This window comes from Synchiropus splendidus, chromosome 8 (assembly GCF_027744825.2).
Source record: "Synchiropus splendidus isolate RoL2022-P1 chromosome 8, RoL_Sspl_1.0, whole genome shotgun sequence".
NCBI lineage: Eukaryota > Metazoa > Chordata > Actinopteri > Syngnathiformes > Callionymidae > Synchiropus > Synchiropus splendidus.
The window spans coordinates 14,031,968-14,052,217 of NC_071341.1; the positions used below are offsets into that span (position 1 = coordinate 14,031,968).

General features: G+C 41.8%; 3 protein-coding genes across 5 annotated transcripts; 2 read left to right on the forward strand and 1 right to left on the reverse strand.

Annotated features, from left to right (window-relative positions):
• Positions 1 to 495: 495 nt before the first annotated feature.
• p4ha3 (prolyl 4-hydroxylase, alpha polypeptide III) lies at positions 496 to 9,696 on the reverse strand. Of its 2 annotated transcripts, none has more exons than XM_053873172.1 (13): positions 9,484 to 9,696; positions 8,833 to 8,990; positions 8,512 to 8,735; positions 6,287 to 6,436; positions 6,178 to 6,229; positions 5,945 to 6,102; positions 5,623 to 5,796; positions 3,841 to 3,905; positions 3,591 to 3,750; positions 3,458 to 3,520; positions 2,136 to 2,204; positions 1,628 to 1,724; positions 496 to 1,099 (listed from the first exon to the last, which is right to left on the reverse strand). In XM_053873172.1, the coding sequence occupies exons 1-13, from the start codon at positions 9,657 to 9,659 to the stop codon at positions 1,029 to 1,031; spliced, it is 1,617 nt and encodes a 538-aa protein (XP_053729147.1). In that variant the 5' UTR covers positions 9,660 to 9,696; the 3' UTR covers positions 496 to 1,028. The 2 variants fall into 2 exon arrangements, with proteins under 2 accessions (XP_053729147.1, XP_053729145.1); XM_053873170.1 differs by having other exon boundaries at positions 5,623 to 5,799.
• A 3,721-nt stretch (positions 9,697 to 13,417) lies between these two features.
• Positions 13,418 to 15,295, forward strand: LOC128763700 (diablo homolog, mitochondrial-like). Of its 2 annotated transcripts, none has more exons than XM_053872794.1 (6): positions 13,418 to 13,633; positions 13,700 to 13,823; positions 13,890 to 14,015; positions 14,086 to 14,196; positions 14,298 to 14,394; positions 14,784 to 15,295. In XM_053872794.1, exons 1-6 carry the CDS (start codon positions 13,521 to 13,523, stop codon positions 14,987 to 14,989), a joined length of 777 nt encoding a protein of 258 aa, XP_053728769.1. In that variant the 5' UTR covers positions 13,418 to 13,520; the 3' UTR covers positions 14,990 to 15,295. The 2 variants fall into 2 exon arrangements, with proteins under 2 accessions (XP_053728769.1, XP_053728771.1); XM_053872796.1 differs by having other exon boundaries at positions 13,893 to 14,015.
• A 931-nt stretch (positions 15,296 to 16,226) lies between these two features.
• LOC128763701 (diablo IAP-binding mitochondrial protein-like) lies at positions 16,227 to 19,446 on the forward strand. The gene is made up of 6 exons (XM_053872797.1): positions 16,227 to 16,290; positions 16,614 to 16,734; positions 16,994 to 17,116; positions 18,015 to 18,125; positions 18,205 to 18,301; positions 18,583 to 19,446. The coding sequence occupies exons 1-6, from the start codon at positions 16,244 to 16,246 to the stop codon at positions 18,789 to 18,791; spliced, it is 708 nt and encodes a 235-aa protein (XP_053728772.1). The 5' UTR covers positions 16,227 to 16,243; the 3' UTR covers positions 18,792 to 19,446.
• The last annotated feature ends 804 nt before the right edge of the window (positions 19,447 to 20,250 follow it).

Genomic DNA, 20,250 nt, shown 5'->3' on the forward strand with positions numbered 1-20,250 from the left:
AAAGATTTTCGATTCTTTTTTAGACAAACTATGTATATTTGGCTCTCTGAGCATCATCTGTGAGCAATGAGGAACAAATGGAGCCAGGAGTTATTTAAAAACAAACTGAAGTGCAGCCAGCGAGTCAAGTCAACGGATTCACCTCTTGACCTTTTCCACTTCCTTCACAGATCTCTGCCAGTTAAATAAGAAAGAGCCTCCAACAGCTAAAGGGCCCCTGGGATCCAAAAGGTCAGTGTGATCCATGGAGAACGCCCCAGCTTCTTAAGGGAGGTGCAGTTGTGACCTATTTAGAGGTGGATGGATCAAATGGAATGTTGTGCGCTCCGACTTGAGTGGTGATGCTGCCTACAGTTCATAAACAAAGTAATGAATACAAGTCACTAAAGCTCAAGAGTGCTTTCTGTGTAGCTGAAAAAGATTTTGACTTCAGTGATTGGATTCTTTGAAACAGCTAGTTTGCGCCATTATACTTTTTCTATTCAGCTAATAACCGGATTTTTCATGGTTTTGCTCATGTTGAGCTCAAATCTTCAGCTGGCAGATATTGAGATTCAACAAATCAGAACAGTTTGGACACAAATTGTGCAAAAATGGTTTTAAAAATAAATTCAAAGCCCACATTTTATTCTCACAAGTCAACCGCTTTCTCTTCTCCTTTGGCCTGAAACATTCATTAATGTGTCGCAAAACAGTAGCATTTATTGTCACTTTAAATTAAGAAAATACAATTGAGTTAATTCATTTAAATACAGACTTAAATACACCCTTCAAGAGACACAATCATTAGTTCAGTAAACATGAGAAAATGCCGAACCCTTTAACGCCTGGACTGCATCTGGCTGCCTCTCGTGTCGAGTCTAGGACTCTTTTAACTAAAAGCAGCACAACGAGAACACATCATCATCCACTTCCACCGATCCAACTTTCATATCCGGGTGGGGCTGACATTCTGCTCTCAAGCATGGCTGTCTTTGACTACCACTCTGGATCATGGTTGGGGTTCTTGTTGGGACACAGCAGTGATCTCACTCTTCAGGATTCAGGCTGCAGCGGTGCTGGAACTCTTGGCCGTGCTCATGAATCCATTTGTTTGCCACTGAAACACACAGAAATCAATAAAAACCAGCGCAAAGGCCCATGTGTTACTTGATAATTCCTAATATCAACCACATGTTGGCTCCAGAGATTGAGACTGGAATGAAATATGGTCAGACACTCAACCTTTTTGAAGTTCAACCCCAGGGTTTTAGTTACTTTGTTCAGCTTTGTAATTTACTGAAGTATATATTTGGTTCAGCTATGCACCAGATTAACTCATAACTTTTATTTAAGAGAGGAAACTTAGAGTATAATACTGTATTATATTTTCAATTCATTAAAAAAAAGACAGAAAACAGATAATTATTTCTAAATTGAACTACTATTTTAATTGCATTTTAGAGGGTGATTTAAAATGAAGTCTAAATCATCAGTGGTGAGAAATATTTTGATCACTTCACCGAAGAGTTGTACAACAAATCTCTCTGAGATTCACGTCAGTATTTTTGCAGATGACCTCTGCAAATAAACCCCGACTTAAAGGTAGAATTTCTCAGTAATTCAGTCACAGGTTGCATTGACTCACCCCATTTATCCCCAAGCAGCACCGGACACCCAGCATGAAGCGTGTCGTCGTCTCCCTCCCCGTTTCTGCGAAGGTTCCACCAGAAGATGGCAGAGTTCTGCAGAGACGATTGTAGAAGTTCAACAGTCTTTGTATTTTTGCCAGTACTGAGGAAAAAATTCCATTTAAGTCTCTCCACACATGTCAGCAACATTTAACTGTAAGGTCAGGAAACATTTGTGTTCATTTGACTTTAAAAAAAGAGCATCACAGCACAACAGAGAACTTAATTTCCAGCCTATTTTATTAGATCTAGTAAGTCAAACACTGAACCCCAGGAGTGACCCAGTGACCCCATCGCAGCCCCTCAACACAATAGCAGCAGTGTGATAAGTGCGATCACCGGGTTGTTGTTACTGTCACCTAAACTCGCAGCATTTTGACAGCTGCAGCGGAGAATGTGAGCGAGGCGTGGAGTGAAATCGCTTCAGGCAGAACTCACTGACAGAAGAGGGGTTTGCTGACTTACTTCCACCACTGGAACGCTGAAGTTGGCATAGATGAAGGCCGTGGAACCACCTGCCTGGACAGAGCTGAGCTGTGGAAAAGAACATTCCTTCAGATACGTCTCTAATGTTCATGTTGAGAGGAGCCACAGCGTTTCCTAAACCTCTGCAAACATCTCAGCTGCAGTGGAAGAATACAGACCACCGGGGCAGTGCAGCCATTTCAGCGCTCACACAAATGATGAAGACAATGACACTTGCTTTTTAGATAAGAAGAAATGAAAGAAGAAACTCACTCCTTTAATTTAATTTACTTTTGTTTTTGTTTCTACACACAGGTCTGTCCTTGAGAGAGATGAACTCACAAAAGTTCAAGAAAAACTAAACAAGGACAAGTGTGTTCCACTTTTAACAGTACAATATAACAAAACTGTGAAACAGATTATACACAGTAAGGAAAAGACTGACAGGGACAATCTTGCATGTCATTTATGGATATTAAAGTAAAAAAAACAAAGAAGGAAGCAAAAAGAAAGAAGGGGCACAATTTATTGCAGAAAGTATAGCGGAGAGAAAATCTTTCAAAAATATTTTGATAAAAGAAAGAGCAAAAATTGATGTTGATGTTTATAAACTGCAAAATAGAAAACCCAACATTATCATTAAAAAAGGAAGTGCGTGCATCAAACATGTTCAGAAGAAGACAGAGATGGAGCATGTGAAGAGGGAGAATCTGAGATGTTCATAAGACAATCTAACATCTTAATAATAGACAAATGTGTTCAGAAGTAGAGACAGAACCTTATATGTCAAGAAGATGTGGAAGAAACAAATTGTTACATGTTAATAAAATTAATAAAAGAAAGCATCAAGCATGTTGAATATAACTTCTCTTCCTCTGAGGAGGAAGAGAGAATCTGACATAATCCGTCATAAGAGGGGGAAAAGAGGGACTCCAACAGATTTAGGAGAAAAAGAAAAAATAGCAGGAAATGGCAGAATACAAGAAAGAGAAGAGGAAAAGGAGAGAAAAGGAAAAGGCAGAAGAAAAGGGAGGAGTTGGAGAGACTGGATGTGACATGTTCCTAAAGAAGAGGGAGAGGAAGAAGGAGATTTTAACATTTTAACAACAATGATGTAGCATGTTAAAAATGTGACAGAAGGAGTGAAACATATCTATTCAACAGAATTCGATGATTGAGTAGAGAGAATGGAAAAGACTAGAGTGAGACATTAAACAAAGGAGTATTAAAATGAGACAGAGAGAATCTTACATTTCAAAATGTGCACGTCAGAAAGGTGATCTCAGAAAATTCAAATTCATTTGAACACGTGAGATACTCACATATATCATAAAAGTTGCCACTCGATTCCCTGTTTTCAGCTTGAACACTGGACTCGTGGGCGACTGAAGAAAAACACAGTCAATAAAAAGCAACTAAAGAAACAAAACAAGAAAGTCTAGTTCAGCATTTCACCGTGGCATGGTCGAAGTGCGGCTCATAATGCCCTCCTATCCCATAATTCACCACCTGCAGGTACTCGCCGTAGGGATGCTTCACATTGAGACCGGTCAGCGAGGAGATCCGGTGGTCCAGCTTCTCCACAATTGAACCAGCCGAATCCTTGAGCCAGGCACTGGAGAATAGAAAGTTATTTTAACAGGGTTTTTTTAAACAGCTAATAAGTCCCTTAAAGGGTCATAAAAAGGTGTGAAGTTTACCGTACCTCTTGCTGATGCGATAGTCAGCTGTCGCCTGTTTCTCTCCAGCCGCTACCACAGATCGTCTTAACTTGACAACACACACAGAGAATATAAAAGTCCTCTTCTGAACAGTTAAAATGGGAAGGAGGATTCTGTCTTTTCTTCAGTTGAATGTTAATAGTCTGAAGCGGAAGAGAAGCCTGGAGTTCCAGATGTTCCAGACTGAGCTGAAGAAGAGGCAACAGTTTGAAACCGCCTAACACCATCCTGGTCGTCACCACTGTCTGCTGCTCAAATTCTGAAAAATGCTCTGCAAAATTCTGTAGTGGAAATCAACAATTGAACAAGGTATCACAGAGAACCAACAACGCAATGAAACAATGGAATCCATTTATGTGGAGAAGCGGGTCATTATTAACACGACGAAAGTGAATGTGAGTCCTGCACTCTCACACATGCTGCGCCTGTTTCCAATCACCCGGCGTGCTCATATAATGATGAAACAAGTACGTGGCTTTCCATCTGAGAAAGGGCTGGGGAAATTATCGACGAGCGCCAAAACCTCTGAGAAGCTGTCGGGCACTGGTCACTGAGTTAGAACTTGGCTGAGGAAAAACGCAGCAACAGGATTAGACAAACAGTGAGGTAGCACTGAAGTTCGCCAACGGGCTCGCTAGGCTTGGGACGTCGTCAGAGTAATGCATCCTTCATTCCTCAGCGCCTCGCCAAGCACTTGGAGGGAGACCAAGTCGTGCTCTGCCGGGTCTTTCCAGGAGTTTTTCCAGCGGGGAAAGGTAGAGTGTTGGCTGCAGATACACAACCTCCCAGGAAGATCAGATTCCTGGATGAACCCTAGCATTAAATACTCAGAACCATCCTTCTTATTCAGCAGCCAGCCATTAAAAACGAATAAGGAGCCTCTTCATTTTCAAGGACTCCAAAATACCACACAGGAGCATCTAAAATATAGCTGTTGCTTCATGAGTGTGAGAGATTTTTGGGGGAGGTATTTTACTCAAACCATTATCTAGGGATTGTACCTCGGGATCACCCAAAGTGAAGACGCCCAGAGAGCCCTCATTGAACTTTGCTCTGTTTGGGGGGAAAACTAGTTGATCAACTCCCGGGTCAAAACATTCTCACTTCTTAAAGTGAAATTTGAAGTCACAGAATGACACCAAAGTCAGCTTTCTATGTTATGTGCCGACACATTGGCCATTCCATTGAAGAACTACAAGTCAACATGCAACACGGTCTTTGTTGTCAACACACCTGAAAAAAAGTGGTCATTTGACGTCTTGGGAGTCAGAATGTGCTGCCTGGATTTGTCCCATGGCCTCCTCCAAGTTGACCGTGGCACTCAGAGATTGCCTCACAAGAGCTTACCCTTTTCTCACATGTTTATTGGTCGCTACCCAGAATTCCTGACCGCATGTGGGAGTAGCTACGTAAGATTGACAGGTAAACTTTTTGGCTCATCTCTTTCCTCAGCACAAGAAACTGAGGTTGAATCTCATGCTCACTCATGTAAAACAAAACAGAATCAGAGATGTTTTTGCCAGTACTTCAGTAAATAGGCCCATCTGCTCCTTATTAACCTCATGACTCTGGACTCATTGAATGCTCTGCTACTTTCCACACAAACTGGCCTATTTTTTCACATCCTGCCTTGTCCGTCACTCTGCCCTTTAATTCAGCGAGATTTTTCTCTCTCATGTTTCCAGATGTTTATCTGGCAAAGTGTGTTAACTAAGGCTTTCCTGAACCGCTTGGATCAGAGCATAATCTCACGAACAGTCACTCACTCCATGCTGGGCGAGTCTCTTGATGTCGTCGCTCTCTGAGTCAGTGATGAAGTCGTGGTACAGAACCACGTACGGCTGCAGGCTCAGAACCTCCCTCTTCGCCGGCATCAGACGCAGAGCCGGGCTCTTGTTGGTGAAGTAGTCACAGAAGAGTTTGGGGTTTTTGTAATGTATCTGCTGCCACACACACAATCAGAAAGAAAAAGCTGTTTGACTCAGAGCTACTCCCAGCTACTAAACTCCAAAATGTATAATTACAAATGACTCACAGCAGTTCAATCCTGCACAGTAAAGACTAATTTCTCATTGAATCTTAAATTACCTGAGAGCCTTGACTCTGACAGAGTCTCTCGTAAGTGTCTCTCGTCCTTAAATAATCAGACGACGGTCTCTTCAAGCCTTCCCCGGGACTGGGAGGGTTCTTCCCCAACAACTTCTCGTACTTTTCCACGTTCTGCAAGACTCTTCTGTTCAGTGGATCTGGAAGACACAGCAAATATGTGACGGAATATTCGCTGCAGCAGCAGAGGAAATGTTCTATCTCAAAGTATGCACCGTGATGCAGTAACTCCTGGGAGAGACTGAGAGCATGTGAGACATTTCCTGTCTGCAACACAAGAGGAGATGTTAGTGATCACATGTGACACGTGTTTGTGTGTGCGACCTTGAAGTGAGAGAAGGCCAGATGGTCCAGAGCATCTTCCAGAGTTCCTGCATCTTCCGGGACCCAGTCTCGCTCAGAACCTCGGAACAGACGCACCGACTCCTCCAACCACTGCACAGAGTGGTAATAGTCTTCTTGCTCATAGGCAACCTGGAACACATCAATCACCTATTAGCATAAGCATAAGCATAAGCATTAGCATTAGCATTAGCAGAAGAGTGTCAAGGGAAATAATGTACTTGTATACACAAAACTGCTTGTAAATCTATAAGAAAATATAACAATACAACTTTAGTTTTAATACTAGACAACAAACAAGTCTTTGTTTATTTACAAACATATTTCTCCTTTGTTTGTATTTCTCTCTTCCTTCCAAAACCTTTTAATACACATTCAGTATTTGTAAGTAATATTTAATATTCAGAAAAAAAAATTCTAATTAGGCGGGTCATGTGCTGTACATCTTTGAACATTTTGGGGTCTGTCATTTGTGGCATATTAGTGAGCTACAGATATAATAAATATATTATGAAGAAGATTTTGAATGAATGTAAATATGGTTTACTATTATTACTCATACATGTCTGAACTGTCTATATCTATTCTAAACTTTCAATGTATGAGTATTTTATCTGTGTTAGTTTTTCAGCAACAATTGCCCTGAAAGATTGCAACTTTATTCATTCTTTAGGCACGACAAACCAACCGGAATCTATCTCTCAAAATCCTCAAAATAACTGTTCTGCCAAGTCTCATTGCTGACCACTGTAGTCAGAAAACCGCTTTTTTAATTCTACGAGGTCCATTTTTTCTTCTGGATTTTATCATCTCTACAGCCACCCGTCGACTTCAACTGCAGCTGTTGAGTATTTGTATGAAATGACGACAGACACAAACCCATATGACTGTTTTGGTGGGTGTTGTGAGAACAACATGTGGAGAAACTGGCCTCCTACTGTACCTTCACAGATAAATCCACCACAGCTCTGCGCAACACACATTCCAGTATGTTTACCCCAAAAACAAACAGCCAGCTTTACATTAGCCCAAATCGCCTCTAAATCTTAAGGATAATGATTATCAAACATCATGTAAGCTCTCTCGGCAGATAATGTCTGACTTCCACTCAGGAAATATTAGTCACATACACTCAGCTGCGGAGGCATAATATCTTTTCCATACGAAGAGGCCTCTGCTCCCACACACTGCCCCACCCTCACACATCAGCACGGGAGATGATCCGTGTGTGGGGGGAAAGTCGTTTTGGCCTCACTCCTCCAAAGGAAGAATCCCTTCCTTTGATATTCCGCGTGTTTAAACAACAGCTTTTTAAAATGTGACAGTAGAACACAGCAGTTTGATGTTTTCATCGCCTGCCTCCTCAACCTGTACTGATCATCCTGTCAAGTCATTCCTCTCTTCAAGTCCCTTTTCATCCAATAACGTCATTGGTTGTCTCCCTCTTCATCTATCTCCAACATTCTTGGTCTAGCTCTGTCTTTCCTCGACTCAGTCCAAACCACCTGGTCTCAAAACTTCTCTTCATGATCTATCCCTTGATATACCCCTGGTAATTCTATATAGTTTCTGGTCATTCTCAATTAGAACTGCAGTATCTTCATCTGGCTCTTCTTCCTGATTCTCCAAACTCTTCAAGTCACAATCACATTGTCTCCACCTGTTTCACTCTGCCTGCACTCTTCTCATCACCTCCTTGCTGTGTCCAAACTCTCATCACCTTCGTTCTTCGTTCTGCCTCAAATATCGTCTGTTCTGACTTCTCCACCTTTTCCAAATTCCTATATCATCCACAGACATCATCATCCATGGACGCGCCTTTTTGACCTGCAATGACTTTGAGTACCACAGTCTAACTGTATAAAGACACACCTCTTCCAACTGGAGAAGCTTTCCAAAGGTTCCAAACTGTTGGAAATATCATTGTTGGTTTTTAAATGGCAGTCAAAATTACAATAATTGTTTTTCCAAGTACTCAGGTTACGCTAATAGTCTCACATGGATTAGTAACAACAGAGTTTGGTGACAATCGTGCCTAAAATGTTGTAATGAAAGATTGGTTTTATCTGACACCATGGATGTCTTGTGCCAACACAGACACCCCAAAATTGTTGTATTGCTGGTTGTTTTACATAAAATACTGAGTCGGTGGTCATAATGTAAATACTAGGACACATTAAACTGGACCTTTCTTATCAGACACAAACCTTTCCAACCCAAAAGCAGTCGTCTCCTGTCAGTGGGATGGACACGGTCGGCATGTGGAGGTCAGTAAGTTTGCCATCGGAGACCCTCTGGAATCGACCCCTGGCAAGACCCGCTACATGCAGTGAGTACACATCCTGCAGCCTCATCAGGCCCCTCGCAGCGCCCTGGAGGTCTTCCAGCTCGGGCAGATCAGCCCCTTCCGCCTCGTAACTGGACCTAAGGGCTGCAGAGGGATAGATAAACTGGGGGGCTGGGTGCTGACAAGTGGGGCCGTTCAGTCATTACCACCAGATGTGTGTGTGTGAGTGAAGAAGACCTACCTTGTGTGTTCTCCTCCGCCTCATTGCTGTAAATCACATTGAGCCACTCGGACTGAAGTCGCTTGATCAGTGTGAAGGACACCAGGGGGTTCGACATGGAGGAGCTTTCTGATCCCTCATATATTTTACTGTGGAGGTCCAGAACTTTGGAGTGAAACCTGAGGAGGGAATCATTCTTATTTTTTCCGGTTCGAGGTCCATGCAAAGGAACAGGTTCTTTCCAAACCTATAGATGATTTCAAACTCAGGCCCTTCTTTGAGCACTGACTACCTGACCAAAGACAGTGAGAGGACAACCCCTGTGATGGGAGACACCCCGAAATACGACCCCTTTTCTCAAATAAACCTCCCACTTTAGAAAGTACTGACTACTAAGGGCCCGAAAGGGAGTTTGTTAGTCAGGGTTGGATGGTCATAATGTTACGGCTTTATACAAAAAAGGGTGACCAAAGCCAAAGAAAAACTTTCCGCAGCGTACATTATATTATGACCCCCCCAGTCGTCAAATGATGACGTCACCACTACAATGGTGAGTCACAGAGGGGGGTGCTCCCTCAACTCATCACTCAAGTCTCTTATAATACATATGAACTAATTATAAAAACATGAATCAATAGATTATAAAAGACTTTGTTCGAGTTTTGTTCTCACCGGCGAACGTCCTCCAGTCTCTCCACTTCACGGTCGATGTACGTCCTCAAGTAATCGATCAGCTTCCGTTCAACATTGATCGCTTGCTTCACGTTCAGCAGGGACGTGTACATTTCAGCCTCGCACGCGATCGTCAGGAGACCGACAAGCCAGCAAACGCATGCAACATGCTTCATCTCCAGCGCGGAAAGTAGCGAGCGCGACTCCAGCGGCTTCCAGTCGGAGACTCGTGTGAGCTGGGATCCACGCTGGGAACTCATCCCGGTCCGACCCTGGGAACCATGACCGGTGTCGTCCCTTCTCCTCTGATAGAGATAAATGCACGATAGTACGTAATAATAACGGAGGTAACAAACATTACATATCCCAGCATCACACGGTTTTCCTTTTTTTATTTTAAAAAAAACTTTATATAAAAATTATATATATATATTTTTTAAATAAATAAAGTTCAGAATCTGCATATCAAGAAAGATGCAGTTAAAATATATTGAATGAAAAAAATATTCCTGAATTTATAAAATAAAAATTTGTTTTAAAATGAACGCTCAATATTTGGAACAACAGTGACATCTGCAGGTAGCTCACAGAATTGCTGCATAAAAGATGCTATTCGTGAAGAAAGAAAATTAATAATTATTATTATCCTTGGATGGTTTTAAACTCAATATTCAGACGATGAGTACGAGCATAATCCGTCGCAAAATGAAGATTATAGGGGAGATTTTGTGGTTCTAGCCGAGGAAACTAATGTATTGGGAACTGATTTGAACTCCAGAGCCAACAATGGTGTAACGGACGCACTTTCATTTATGTAATAAGCCTTAACGATTAGTTCGTGGTTTATATTTAACCACTCACATAACTGCTACTCTTCATTTCGAATTAGGAAAATGGGTCAAACTCCATTAAACAGCGTCAGCAAAATGACAACACAGCGTAGAATCTTACGGATTTTAAGATATTAAATGAGTCCCATAATGAATCTTTTGAGTTACCTGGTTAAAATCTCACCCGAGGCACAAACAGAAGGGCTTTGGCTGCTTACAAATGAACAAACATAGCAAGCTATTATAGTACAACAGAGTAATAACTAAACACGACAGCGATGGTTTATGAGATTGAGTTTGACATTTAGTTTATTAATCTAAATTATTTCAACAAAATATACACTAAACTAAATAAAAGCAAGCAATTGTTTTGAGATAAACTACAGGAGGTAAATGGAATGGTATTTCAGTATGATCCACAGAGACTCTGCTCCATCCCTCAGCTGGTCTTCTTCAGCTGCATTGATCGTGGGCATTTGAGATTTCTGCTGAATTGGCACTTTCCCTGTCCTAAGTTGCTCCAGCTGCACACACTTTTTTGATTGCCAGAGGCGATAAGAAGCTGCCAGCACGTCTGCTGCTTCATCATGCTCTGTGATAAATCAGGATATCAATGAAAAGTCTGAACTCAAATGGGGATGATGGAACCTGCTCCATGACTGGACAGAAGACTGAGAAGTTCCAAGAGCAGGAAAACAGCTTGAGACAGAGCTCCCACTGCTTCCATGGGTCAAGAGTCAAGAAGATTTCGCTGATTTTTATGACATTGCAAACAGAATCCACCGAAACATGAGGATGATAGCTGTGCATTGTGTGTGTCCTCCAGAGCTCAGCAGTAATTTCCTGTTTAGCTAGGTGATTATTAACCTAAAGGCTCAGGGTCCCATTGCTCAACATGAAGTTCCTATTTGTTTGGCAAGCAGGTGGACTTGGTGGAGACTTCCTCATTGGGGCTCGCCTGCCTTTTACGTAAGCTCTGCGTCAGCCTGCCGAACAGGTTCAAACCAAATCTGATCCAACGCTCCAAAACCCCGCCCGCCGGTGAACGGCATCTGAGCAAATAACACAAGTGAAGGCTGTCGGGAGCTCTAGTCAAAGATTGAATGACCCAGATGGAGTAGTTTGGGTAAAAGATCGAAAAGAGAAGTTTAATTGTTACTAGAAATAAATGTCAGTAAGTAGGCGCCAATCATGATGCATGATCTCTGCCTCACCATCAGTGTCACCCACGCAGAGAGACACAGCTGCAGATTCCTTGAGCTCATCTGCAGCCTGGAGGTGGATTCTGGGACTGGAAGCAGGTGGAGGAAGCAGAGGACTGGAGAAACCATGGAGATGCAAGCCAGGAGAGAGTAGCACGAGTCAAAATGACAATTCCTTGATCTTTGCAATATCATGAGTGTGTGATATCGAGGTCTATGGATGGACCACCCTTTGTCTGGAAGGAAGCACAACTCTTGTCGAGGTCGAGCTCAAGATGGAGCGGGAAGCAGCCAGTCATGTCATGTCAGATGCACATCATGACTGAAGAGTCCGTTCTGTTGCTCATCCCTGTCACTTACTCTCCAGTCAAACTTCATGCCTTGAAAGAGACTTTATTCTGTTTTGCAATGCAGCATCACAGTGAAACGAACACATCACTGATTTAAGAAAAAAACGACTGAAAATGTGAACACAAAACCAAAATAAAATAATGTTTCACCGTGAAATATGAAACTCAAATGAGTCTTTAAGTCTTGAGCTATTAGCTGTTTTCCTTGGAGACTGAGTTATAAAAAGATATATTTACATCGGTACAAACAGGTGTGGTCAGCTACATCTGTAGCCACAGCTGGGATGACTGATGGCTGCCAATGTGAATACCACCTGAGCAGCCCAGGAAAAAGAAAAGGTTTCATTTGATAGCTACTGTGGAACGCTTTGGCTGGCATTCCTGCCCTCTTGTTTTCACGACAATGGGCTACACCACAAGTATCATGGTGCTCAAGGACAAGAACAAGTTCATATGAAAACATACATGAGGCCAGGCAGACTTGGACCTGTGATTGACAAAGTTTCATAAAATGCCTTTCATCAATTTGTCTGCATCCTTCCTCATTGTGTTTATCTTCTTTGACCTTTGACCTTTGGCATTGATGAACTGTTAGCAAGTCTTGAAATGGAGATAGTGCACAAAAATTGAATTGTACTTGCAGCCAACAATGTACACAAGAAGCCCCTTGACACGTGAGTTAGACATCTAATATGTGGACCTTCTTTCCATCAATTATCTGAGAGTGTTTTGTACCTCCTTTTATGTTGATGGATTAGCACAACAAAGCTAAAAGGGAGAATTATCTCTCAAATTAACAGCACACAGAGATACCTGGCTTTGGCTTGATGAAGTGACCAGAACCGCAGACATGTTCTTCTGCCAGGTTAAAATAAACATGACATTGGTACAGTAAGATATAACTGGAGGGGCTGATAGTCCATGAACAAGTCCATGTTCGTTCAGTCCATGCACAAAGCCAAAAAGAGCAGTGATCCTCAACCATTCTAGCTTACTGAACAATATACTGAAGAAAAATTGTGCAGTTTAAACCTCAGATACACAATACACAACAGTTTAACCCTTTTTATTTATTTATTCATTTTTTATTTTAGACTTTGTTAATGCTTCTTTTTTTAAAATAGCACAGGTATACTGTCAGCCTAATGTTCAAGATGGCTCAGTTTGGGTACAGTTCTGACCCCCAATCTTTGAGCCCAACTTTGTCTGGCAGTTAAACGGTCAATGATCATGATATCAATAATGGCAGATCATTCTTTTGCCGTGGAAACGCTCATGACCCACCTCTGGATCCCAAACCACTAGTGCAGAACAACTGCTCCTCAGACGTTAAAGGTCCTCCGCCTGTTATCTAATAAGCATCAGTACATTCCATCACCTTTTCTGCACGCAGTCGTAATGTGCACAAGCAGAACACACACCAGATTCACGTCGTTTGCTCTGCAGATAACACTAATACGCACATTTGCAGCAGCACAGAGTCAACAGATCAATAGCCTTTACGCAATCAGACGGGTCCGCAGCCGTACAAATACGAGCAGAGCCACGGTCGCTGTCAGTCAGTGATCCAGATCCAGAGATCTCAACAGCTGCTACACTTGCAGGCAGACATTTTAGGAACCTTTGTATCTGAGAGAAAGTCTTTCGCCTGAAAAATGCAAGCTGTTAGGCAGTGTTCAACCTGCGGTAGCCGGGCCGCCGGAGCGCTTCTGAAAACTGAACTGCGGCACTCCACCCAGACCAGAGGAGTCTGCTCACGGTTGCTGAGGTACAGTCATGTTGCTCAGCAACAAACCAAGAATTGGCGCTGTAACATCTCTGCGTTCCTCCACAGAAACCCAGAGAAAATCCTCTTCAGTAAATCCCACGCCCTGAAATTTGCAGGATGGAAAGATGCACACACCACTCCGGCGTCTTCCAATCTCCACCAGAACCTTTACGCCGTCCCGTTCACTCAGGTAGGTGACGGCAGGAGACTCATCTAATGCACCAAGGAGTTGTTGGTCTAACTCTAACATTTGAAGCAGGTGGAGAATCTGTCCCACGACTCATTGATCAAAAGAGCTGCGTCCGTCGTCACAGATAGCTCCAATACTTTCCTGTCTCAAGCCACCCTGGCGTTTATCGACGCGCTCACGGACCATTCAAAGGTGCGATGTCAGATAGCTGTCCGAGAGCGAGGGGGATTTCTGAGTCTGACCTGTTTGCGTGTCCGTCCAGATTGTCCACAGACTCATCGCTCTACAGAGAAGATATCTGTCTTCAGTGGGAAAGATGACCCCAGCTGAGGAGGACTCGCTGAAGCAGGTCGTGAACGGTCAGAGACAAGAGGTGAGTCTGGTCTTCAACTTTACTCAGGTTGACTCAAGTGAAAACTAAGTTTGGAAGAATGCAGATTCCTAAATATGTTTATAACTTTGATGCTCCCGCAGGTACGTGACTCTCGTGACGAATGCAAACGATACGAGAGCATGTATATTCACGCAGTCAACCTGTGCAAAATGAGCGCTGACTCAGCCTATATATCGGGTAAGTCATGACTTAACATGAAGTTTGGCTTTAAATATGCAAGTAGTTTTTCCTAAGAAATATGAGAGTAGCATTTTATCAATTTATAAAATGTTTTTATTATTCACAATTTTGATATATATTCATTTATTCTATTTTTAAAAACTAGTTGTAAATGTTCTTATGTAGTCTCTTATAGTTATTCTTGATAAATAAATTAATAAGAAAAAATGTAGCATAAAAAATCTAAAATACAACTGGATGAAATGGGCATTATCCAGCCAGTGTTCTCCCAGAACATTATAGGGATGTTAATATGTTAATTATTATGTTATTATGTTTTGAAGAGTGGAATCATTAGTTTGCCAGAGTGGTTTAAAAGCAGCATGTGTGATTTGTATGGTGTCCAGGAGCGGTGCAGGCCTGTCTGACAGTCAGGACAAACATCCAGATGGCCCAGTCTCAGGTTGAGGAGGCTCAGAAGACGTCGGCCAACGCAGACAAGAGGCTCGCTGAGATCAAAGTGGAGGAGATCCAACGGATGGCAGAATACGCTGCTTCATTTGACAGTGGTGAAGAGCTGGAGATACATGAAGCTTATCTACGAGAAGACTAGAGTTCAGTCATCGTCATCCACCTTTAATTCTCTTTGAACTCATATTATTCTAATGTAATATTTGTCAGAGATAAATGAGGTATTTCAGCAATGAGTGAAAATATTAATAATATTTATTTGATTGGTATTTGCTATTTGTATTCTGTGGAAATTATTTTTACAATCGGCAAAATATACTTTGACAGAGACGCTTTATCGATGCAAGAGCAAAATGTTCTTGCATTTTTTTTTAAACATTGTACTGGAATATATTTATATTGTTGTTATATTATATGCACAGCCGACGGCTGCAAATAAAAAGTCATGACTAAATCTTTTCCTGTCATTTGTTTGTTTATCATGGGCTGCAAAACATCACTGATAATAACTGAAAATCCTAAAATCATTAGCAGCGGATTCATTCCAAGGGAGCAAAACATTCCCAAAATGTTTCCAAGAGAGATGACCAGGCCTCTCGCGGTGCGCCAGTCATAACATGGCCTAGCTAATCAATTGATGTAATGTATTTCTGATCAGACTGACTTGGCAACAGGTTTGCAAGTGCAAGCGAAACACGAGGGAACATGCGACATCAGAAGGCAAGTAAACAGTGTAAAGGTCAGTGACAGGTGGCGTAGTCATACTTTGACCTCACATGCTGTTTTGCTGAGAAACTTGTAAACAATACAACCAAAGAAAAAAACGTTTTGAATACTCTCTCAATAAATGTCTGAGCATGTCAGTGAACACACACCATATATTGGCTCATAAACCATCCTTGTCTAAGTGGTAGTAATACTTTCATCTTTATGCATTTCAAAACTTGTAGCGCTGACCACATGTCCGTCTATTGTTGTGTCAGCTGTGTGAGATGACTGACTCAATTGTTTAGGGATTATCAAAGCCAATAAATGAAAAACAATTTAAAGAATTCATGCTTATCAGAAAATACAAGTTACAAGTTAAAAAGTTAAAAGTTAATAAGAAGAGAAGAAGAGTTCCTCTGACAACTAAACCAAATAAATACATTTTTCATTTCAAATTACCACTGCCGAACTACTGAAGAAGATAATTTGTATTTCAAATTGGGGATTTAATTGATTGTTGCTTATGATGTCCTCTTATGTACCTATTCACTATCTGTCCATTTCAGTCTGAAATTAAAGTTAAAGCAGAAGTTTTAACTGTGTTAACAACTAGAGGGAGACAATGTAGCGTCGAAAACAGCAGCGGAACCTTCTAACGCCGGGGGAAGGAAATCAGTGGTGCATCAACATGGCGGCGCTTCGGAGGGGAGCGGCCTGCCTTAGTTTCCTGATAAGGTAGGGCTTAAATTGTGTTCTATGAAACATTTCATTGCATAGTTTGCAATAACATATGAACCTCCAAAAGTATTTAATTTTAAGTTTTATGATTTAATGATTGACACCGCGTGCTTCTCATGTCCGTGCCCCAAGCAGAGACAGTTCCTTGTTTTGTTTTGAAAACCGTCTTTTAGATAGATATAGATTTATTGAACCCAATAAGCAATTTAATGTATAGAAGACTGACTTCCCTTGTGAAACGTGTTTTTATGCCGAGCCCTATTTTAGTTTTTGCATATTTTGAACCACCTTAAATTGACAAATGACTTTGTTTTCTGCAGTTCTGGGCGTGTTCTCTACTGCAGAAGTAGAAGAGAAGCAGTAACAAAGATCGGAAGATGGTCACACATTGTGGGGACAGGTGTTGCGGGTGGAACTTTGTGTGCAGTTCCATTCAAACTAGTAAGTCTGTCGATTCCCTGGTATATAATATTTATTACAAGTACTGAATGAGCAGACTATTGTGTACACTGCTTCAGACTGTGTGGCAAAGTTTAGCATAGATTTCAAACTTAACTGACATCACAGTGATTTCATAATAAATAATAATGAAATGTGGGTGTTTGGCCTTTGAAATTTGTCTTTTATTCTTGTATTTCTCCAGGTAAAATGTTGACTCTCCTAACCAGGACAATAATATTCTTCTCTCATTCCCTGACAGGATGAAAACCTGACACACGAGTTTTTGATCAGACAAGCAGCTTCAGTGGTGTCAGACAGTTCCAGCACTTTTCTCTCCCGCACGACATTTGCACTCATCCACGCTTTTAGCGAGTATTCAAAGGTCAGTGGTCATATTGTTAAGTTAGAACAGTTGTTTCTCTGTGTAGGCCTGCTCTCACTTTAGCCCCTGTAGAAGAGTTACTGGCAGTTTCACAGGTCGAGCCACATGTTCTTAGACTCGCATGACAACCACCCATTGTGTGACAAGATCTCAAATCTCACAAGATTTTTCATCATAATATCTTGTTAAAGTCAAACCCACCTCCGGGCTAGAATCTGTGACTGTATTTATTGATGCCGGTGGTTAAACTGTTTCAGCATTTAATGTTTCATGCTTGTGTCATTATTTGCCAATGAATGAATTGTTCTGCCATGAAGTCACACCCATCATTTGGCTTTGACTGTTGTTGAGCTCGAGAGATGTTGAAACTATAAAGCTTTTGAAGCGACATTCTCCTGCCCGTAGAGAGCAATTGAGTATCATTATCAAGACTGACTTGTCTATGCATAATGCAGTAATATATTCAAAATGAGGGAAATAGAAATATTTATCTTTATTCGCTAAAGGAACGTCATGCATGGAGGTGATGCATCAAATATGCTGCATCGTTTTGTGGTTCAGTTGAGCAAAAACACTGCTCATCATTTTTACTTTCTTCAAAGTGATTATATTGTCAGCTTGTTCTTGTGAACTGGTCAGTCTTTAGTCTCATATTGTAAGATTAGCATTGCTTCATCACTTCTAAATATGTTTAATTTGTGATAGTTTTTAAGGGATTAAGTGACATCCATTTTAAGGGCTTTCAACTACCTCTTCGGTCAGATGTTTTTCAGACTCAAAAACTGCATTTAATGATGATGATTATGTGTACCTTACTTGCATAGCTCACCTGCTTCCCTAGGTCAGTGTGGACAGTTTTTAATTCACTGACATCGTCTGTCCATCTCTTTCCCAACAGGCCGTGCACACACTCATTGCTCTGCAAAAACGTTATTTGGAATCCCTGGGAAAATTAAGTCAGTCGCAGGAAGACTCCATCTGGCAGCTGATCATTGGACAGCGAGCCGAGGTTGTCCCGTGAGAAGAAACAGTAAATATGACAACAGCCCAGCAGCTCTGTGTTTGATTGACTCCCTCTGTCCTCGCAGGTGAAGGACAAACAAGAGAGGTGTCAGCACTACGAGTCGACCTGGGCCCACGCCATTAAGACTTGTGAGATGGCAGCAGAGGCGGCTTTCATTTCAGGTGCAGCTGCTTGTGATGTCATTGTTTGCTCTCAAGCCATTGAAGTGAATCAACTTTCCGACGTTAAATCTTACAGTTTGTGTCAGAGACTATTCACCTGCTGTCAGGGTCTCTCTTGAGGGAGCGTCGGGTCGCCTGCCTTCACTCGCCATCTCTCTGGTGCAAATGACGGATACGAGTGCTTGTGTCGTGACTACAGCAGATATCCAAATACGAGCCGGTGTTGTGACGACCTCTGACCTCTGTCAGCAGCCTGACAGAATGTACCTCTGTGTTTACAGGAGCCGAGCAGTCGTCTGTCACCATGCAGACCAACATCGAGCTGGCCAAGTTCCAGGTGGAGGAAGTTCGGAAACTGTCGCAAGACGCAGACAAAAAGCTGGCCGAAGCTAAAGCGATGGAGGTGGAACGTTTGGCTAGCTACGCCGCCTCGCTTGAAAACACCAGCGATGAGGAAGAGATACCAGACGCTTATCTCAGAGAGGACTGATGGGAGGGACACAAGTATAGAATGCACTGGAATCAATTTAATTGTGCTGTGATCAGCCTTATTGGCAGTTTCAGTTCATGACTCTTCAGTTTGGAGGGTGGGGGGACGGTGAGTGGTCTCTGTTGTGAACAGGTTTCTGTCTTAAGCTTTTTAAATTTTTAATAAAAACGAAACACTTGTTCAGAATTACATTCACACGAAACATTTTTTTTTCATTTTAGTAAAATGTGTATTTATGCTGACCCAGCGGTTTTCAAAGACTGACTTGATTTTCATAGATGTTAGGCTGCATCACAGCAGATGAGCAGGATGTCTGGAGAAGAAAGTGAAGGAGAGTGTGCCATCTGAATCAGTGTCTTATCCAGGGACACAGAAGTCAGGGACCGGCAACCTCTCAATCATGGGCCGACCATTCACACCAGTTGTGTGTGACACTCTCCAAGAGTCATCTCAAGGATAGAGAAGTCACGACTTAAAAAGAGATTACATTAGTTGTCCATTGTATTTACAGCAAAAATCAAGAACAAAAAAAATTGACATTGGATATCAGATGGAGGAATGAAATAAAATATTGAATGACCAAATAGTAATAGTGTACCTGTTTATGTTCCTGTTGGATTTTTTTTGCATTAAAATCATATTTAGCAGTCACAATCGATTTGTTTTAAAATAAATAATCATCAGAGATTAGAAATAAATACAATATGTCTCTGGTAAAGAAGGATTTTTCTAAGAAAATTGCTTGAATTTGGTTATTTCGTGTGTTTGATGAAATGTTCGTGTTCGTATGCTTCGACACCGCACGCTAAATAATTGTTCCATTTTATTATCCTCCCTGACAGCCCTGAGGCAACGGTCACGTGACGTCTTTCAAGTCGGTGTCTCTTTACTGCATATTTGCGCCTCTCATTTTCACTCAGCAGCTCTACCTTCAGTGCAAATTAGCCATGTCACTGTCCTCTGCCGAGCTTTTAGGCCGTTCCTCACTTCCCCCTGTCATCACATCATCCACAGCCTTTCCCACCGGAGCTGACTGCCGCCACTCAAGCATAGAGACTCTGAAAGACACTGTCATGAAAGGAAAATGGTTTTCCAGTCAGCAGGTAGTCAAGACTTTGTGTGGACAGAAAAGGGCTGTGGTGAAAGTGATGAGTCAAAGAAGGTGTTATCATCCAGCAGGTGGCGACGTAAACAAACCCAAGCGCTCGTTTAGGTCTGTTATTTAAATAAAGCCGCGTTCCCTACCTCTCGAATAACTCCACTCAGCACAATTTAATCTCACTTCATTGGGGATATTTAATCCCCATGCTTCTATTTAGGCTTGTTCACTTTAATAATGACATACAGAGAATACATTTTCATGACTCAGCGTCGTCTTGAATGTTAAACTTATAAACTTTTTAAAGATCTGATCATGATTCCACCATAATTTCCAGCTATCATCAAAGGTTGGGTTGCG

What these genes read in the sequence shown, in the direction of transcription:
- LOC128763701 (XM_053872797.1), top strand. Translation starts at nt 16,244, where the DNA reads ATGGCGGCGCTTCGGAGGGGAGCGGCCTGCCTTAGTTTCCTGATAAG. An exon ending in TGCCTTAGTTTCCTGATAAG is followed by an intron (nt 16,291 to 16,613) that starts GTAGGGCTTAAA and finishes TGTTTTCTGCAG; the next exon opens with TTCTGGGCGTGTTCTCTACT. An exon ending in AGAGGCGGCTTTCATTTCAG is followed by an intron (nt 18,302 to 18,582) that starts GTGCAGCTGCTT and finishes CTGTGTTTACAG; the next exon opens with GAGCCGAGCAGTCGTCTGTC.
- p4ha3 (XM_053873170.1), bottom strand. Translation starts at nt 9,659, where the DNA reads ATGAAGCATGTTGCATGCGTTTGCTGGCTTGTCGGTCTCCTGACGATC. An exon ending in AGAGACTCGCCCAGCATGGA is followed by an intron (nt 3,906 to 5,622) that starts GTGAGTGACTGT and finishes TGTGTTGTCAAG; the next exon opens with TTAAGACGATCTGTGGTAGC. An exon ending in TCAGCGTTCCAGTGGTGGAA is followed by an intron (nt 1,725 to 2,135) that starts GTAAGTCAGCAA and finishes TCGTCTCTGCAG; the next exon opens with AACTCTGCCATCTTCTGGTG.
- LOC128763700 (XM_053872794.1), top strand. Translation starts at nt 13,521, where the DNA reads ATGCAAGCTGTTAGGCAGTGTTCAACCTGCGGTAGCCGGGCCGCCGGA. An exon ending in ACGCCGTCCCGTTCACTCAG is followed by an intron (nt 13,824 to 13,889) that starts GTAGGTGACGGC and finishes TAACATTTGAAG; the next exon opens with CAGGTGGAGAATCTGTCCCA. An exon ending in TGACTCAGCCTATATATCGG is followed by an intron (nt 14,395 to 14,783) that starts GTAAGTCATGAC and finishes TATGGTGTCCAG; the next exon opens with GAGCGGTGCAGGCCTGTCTG.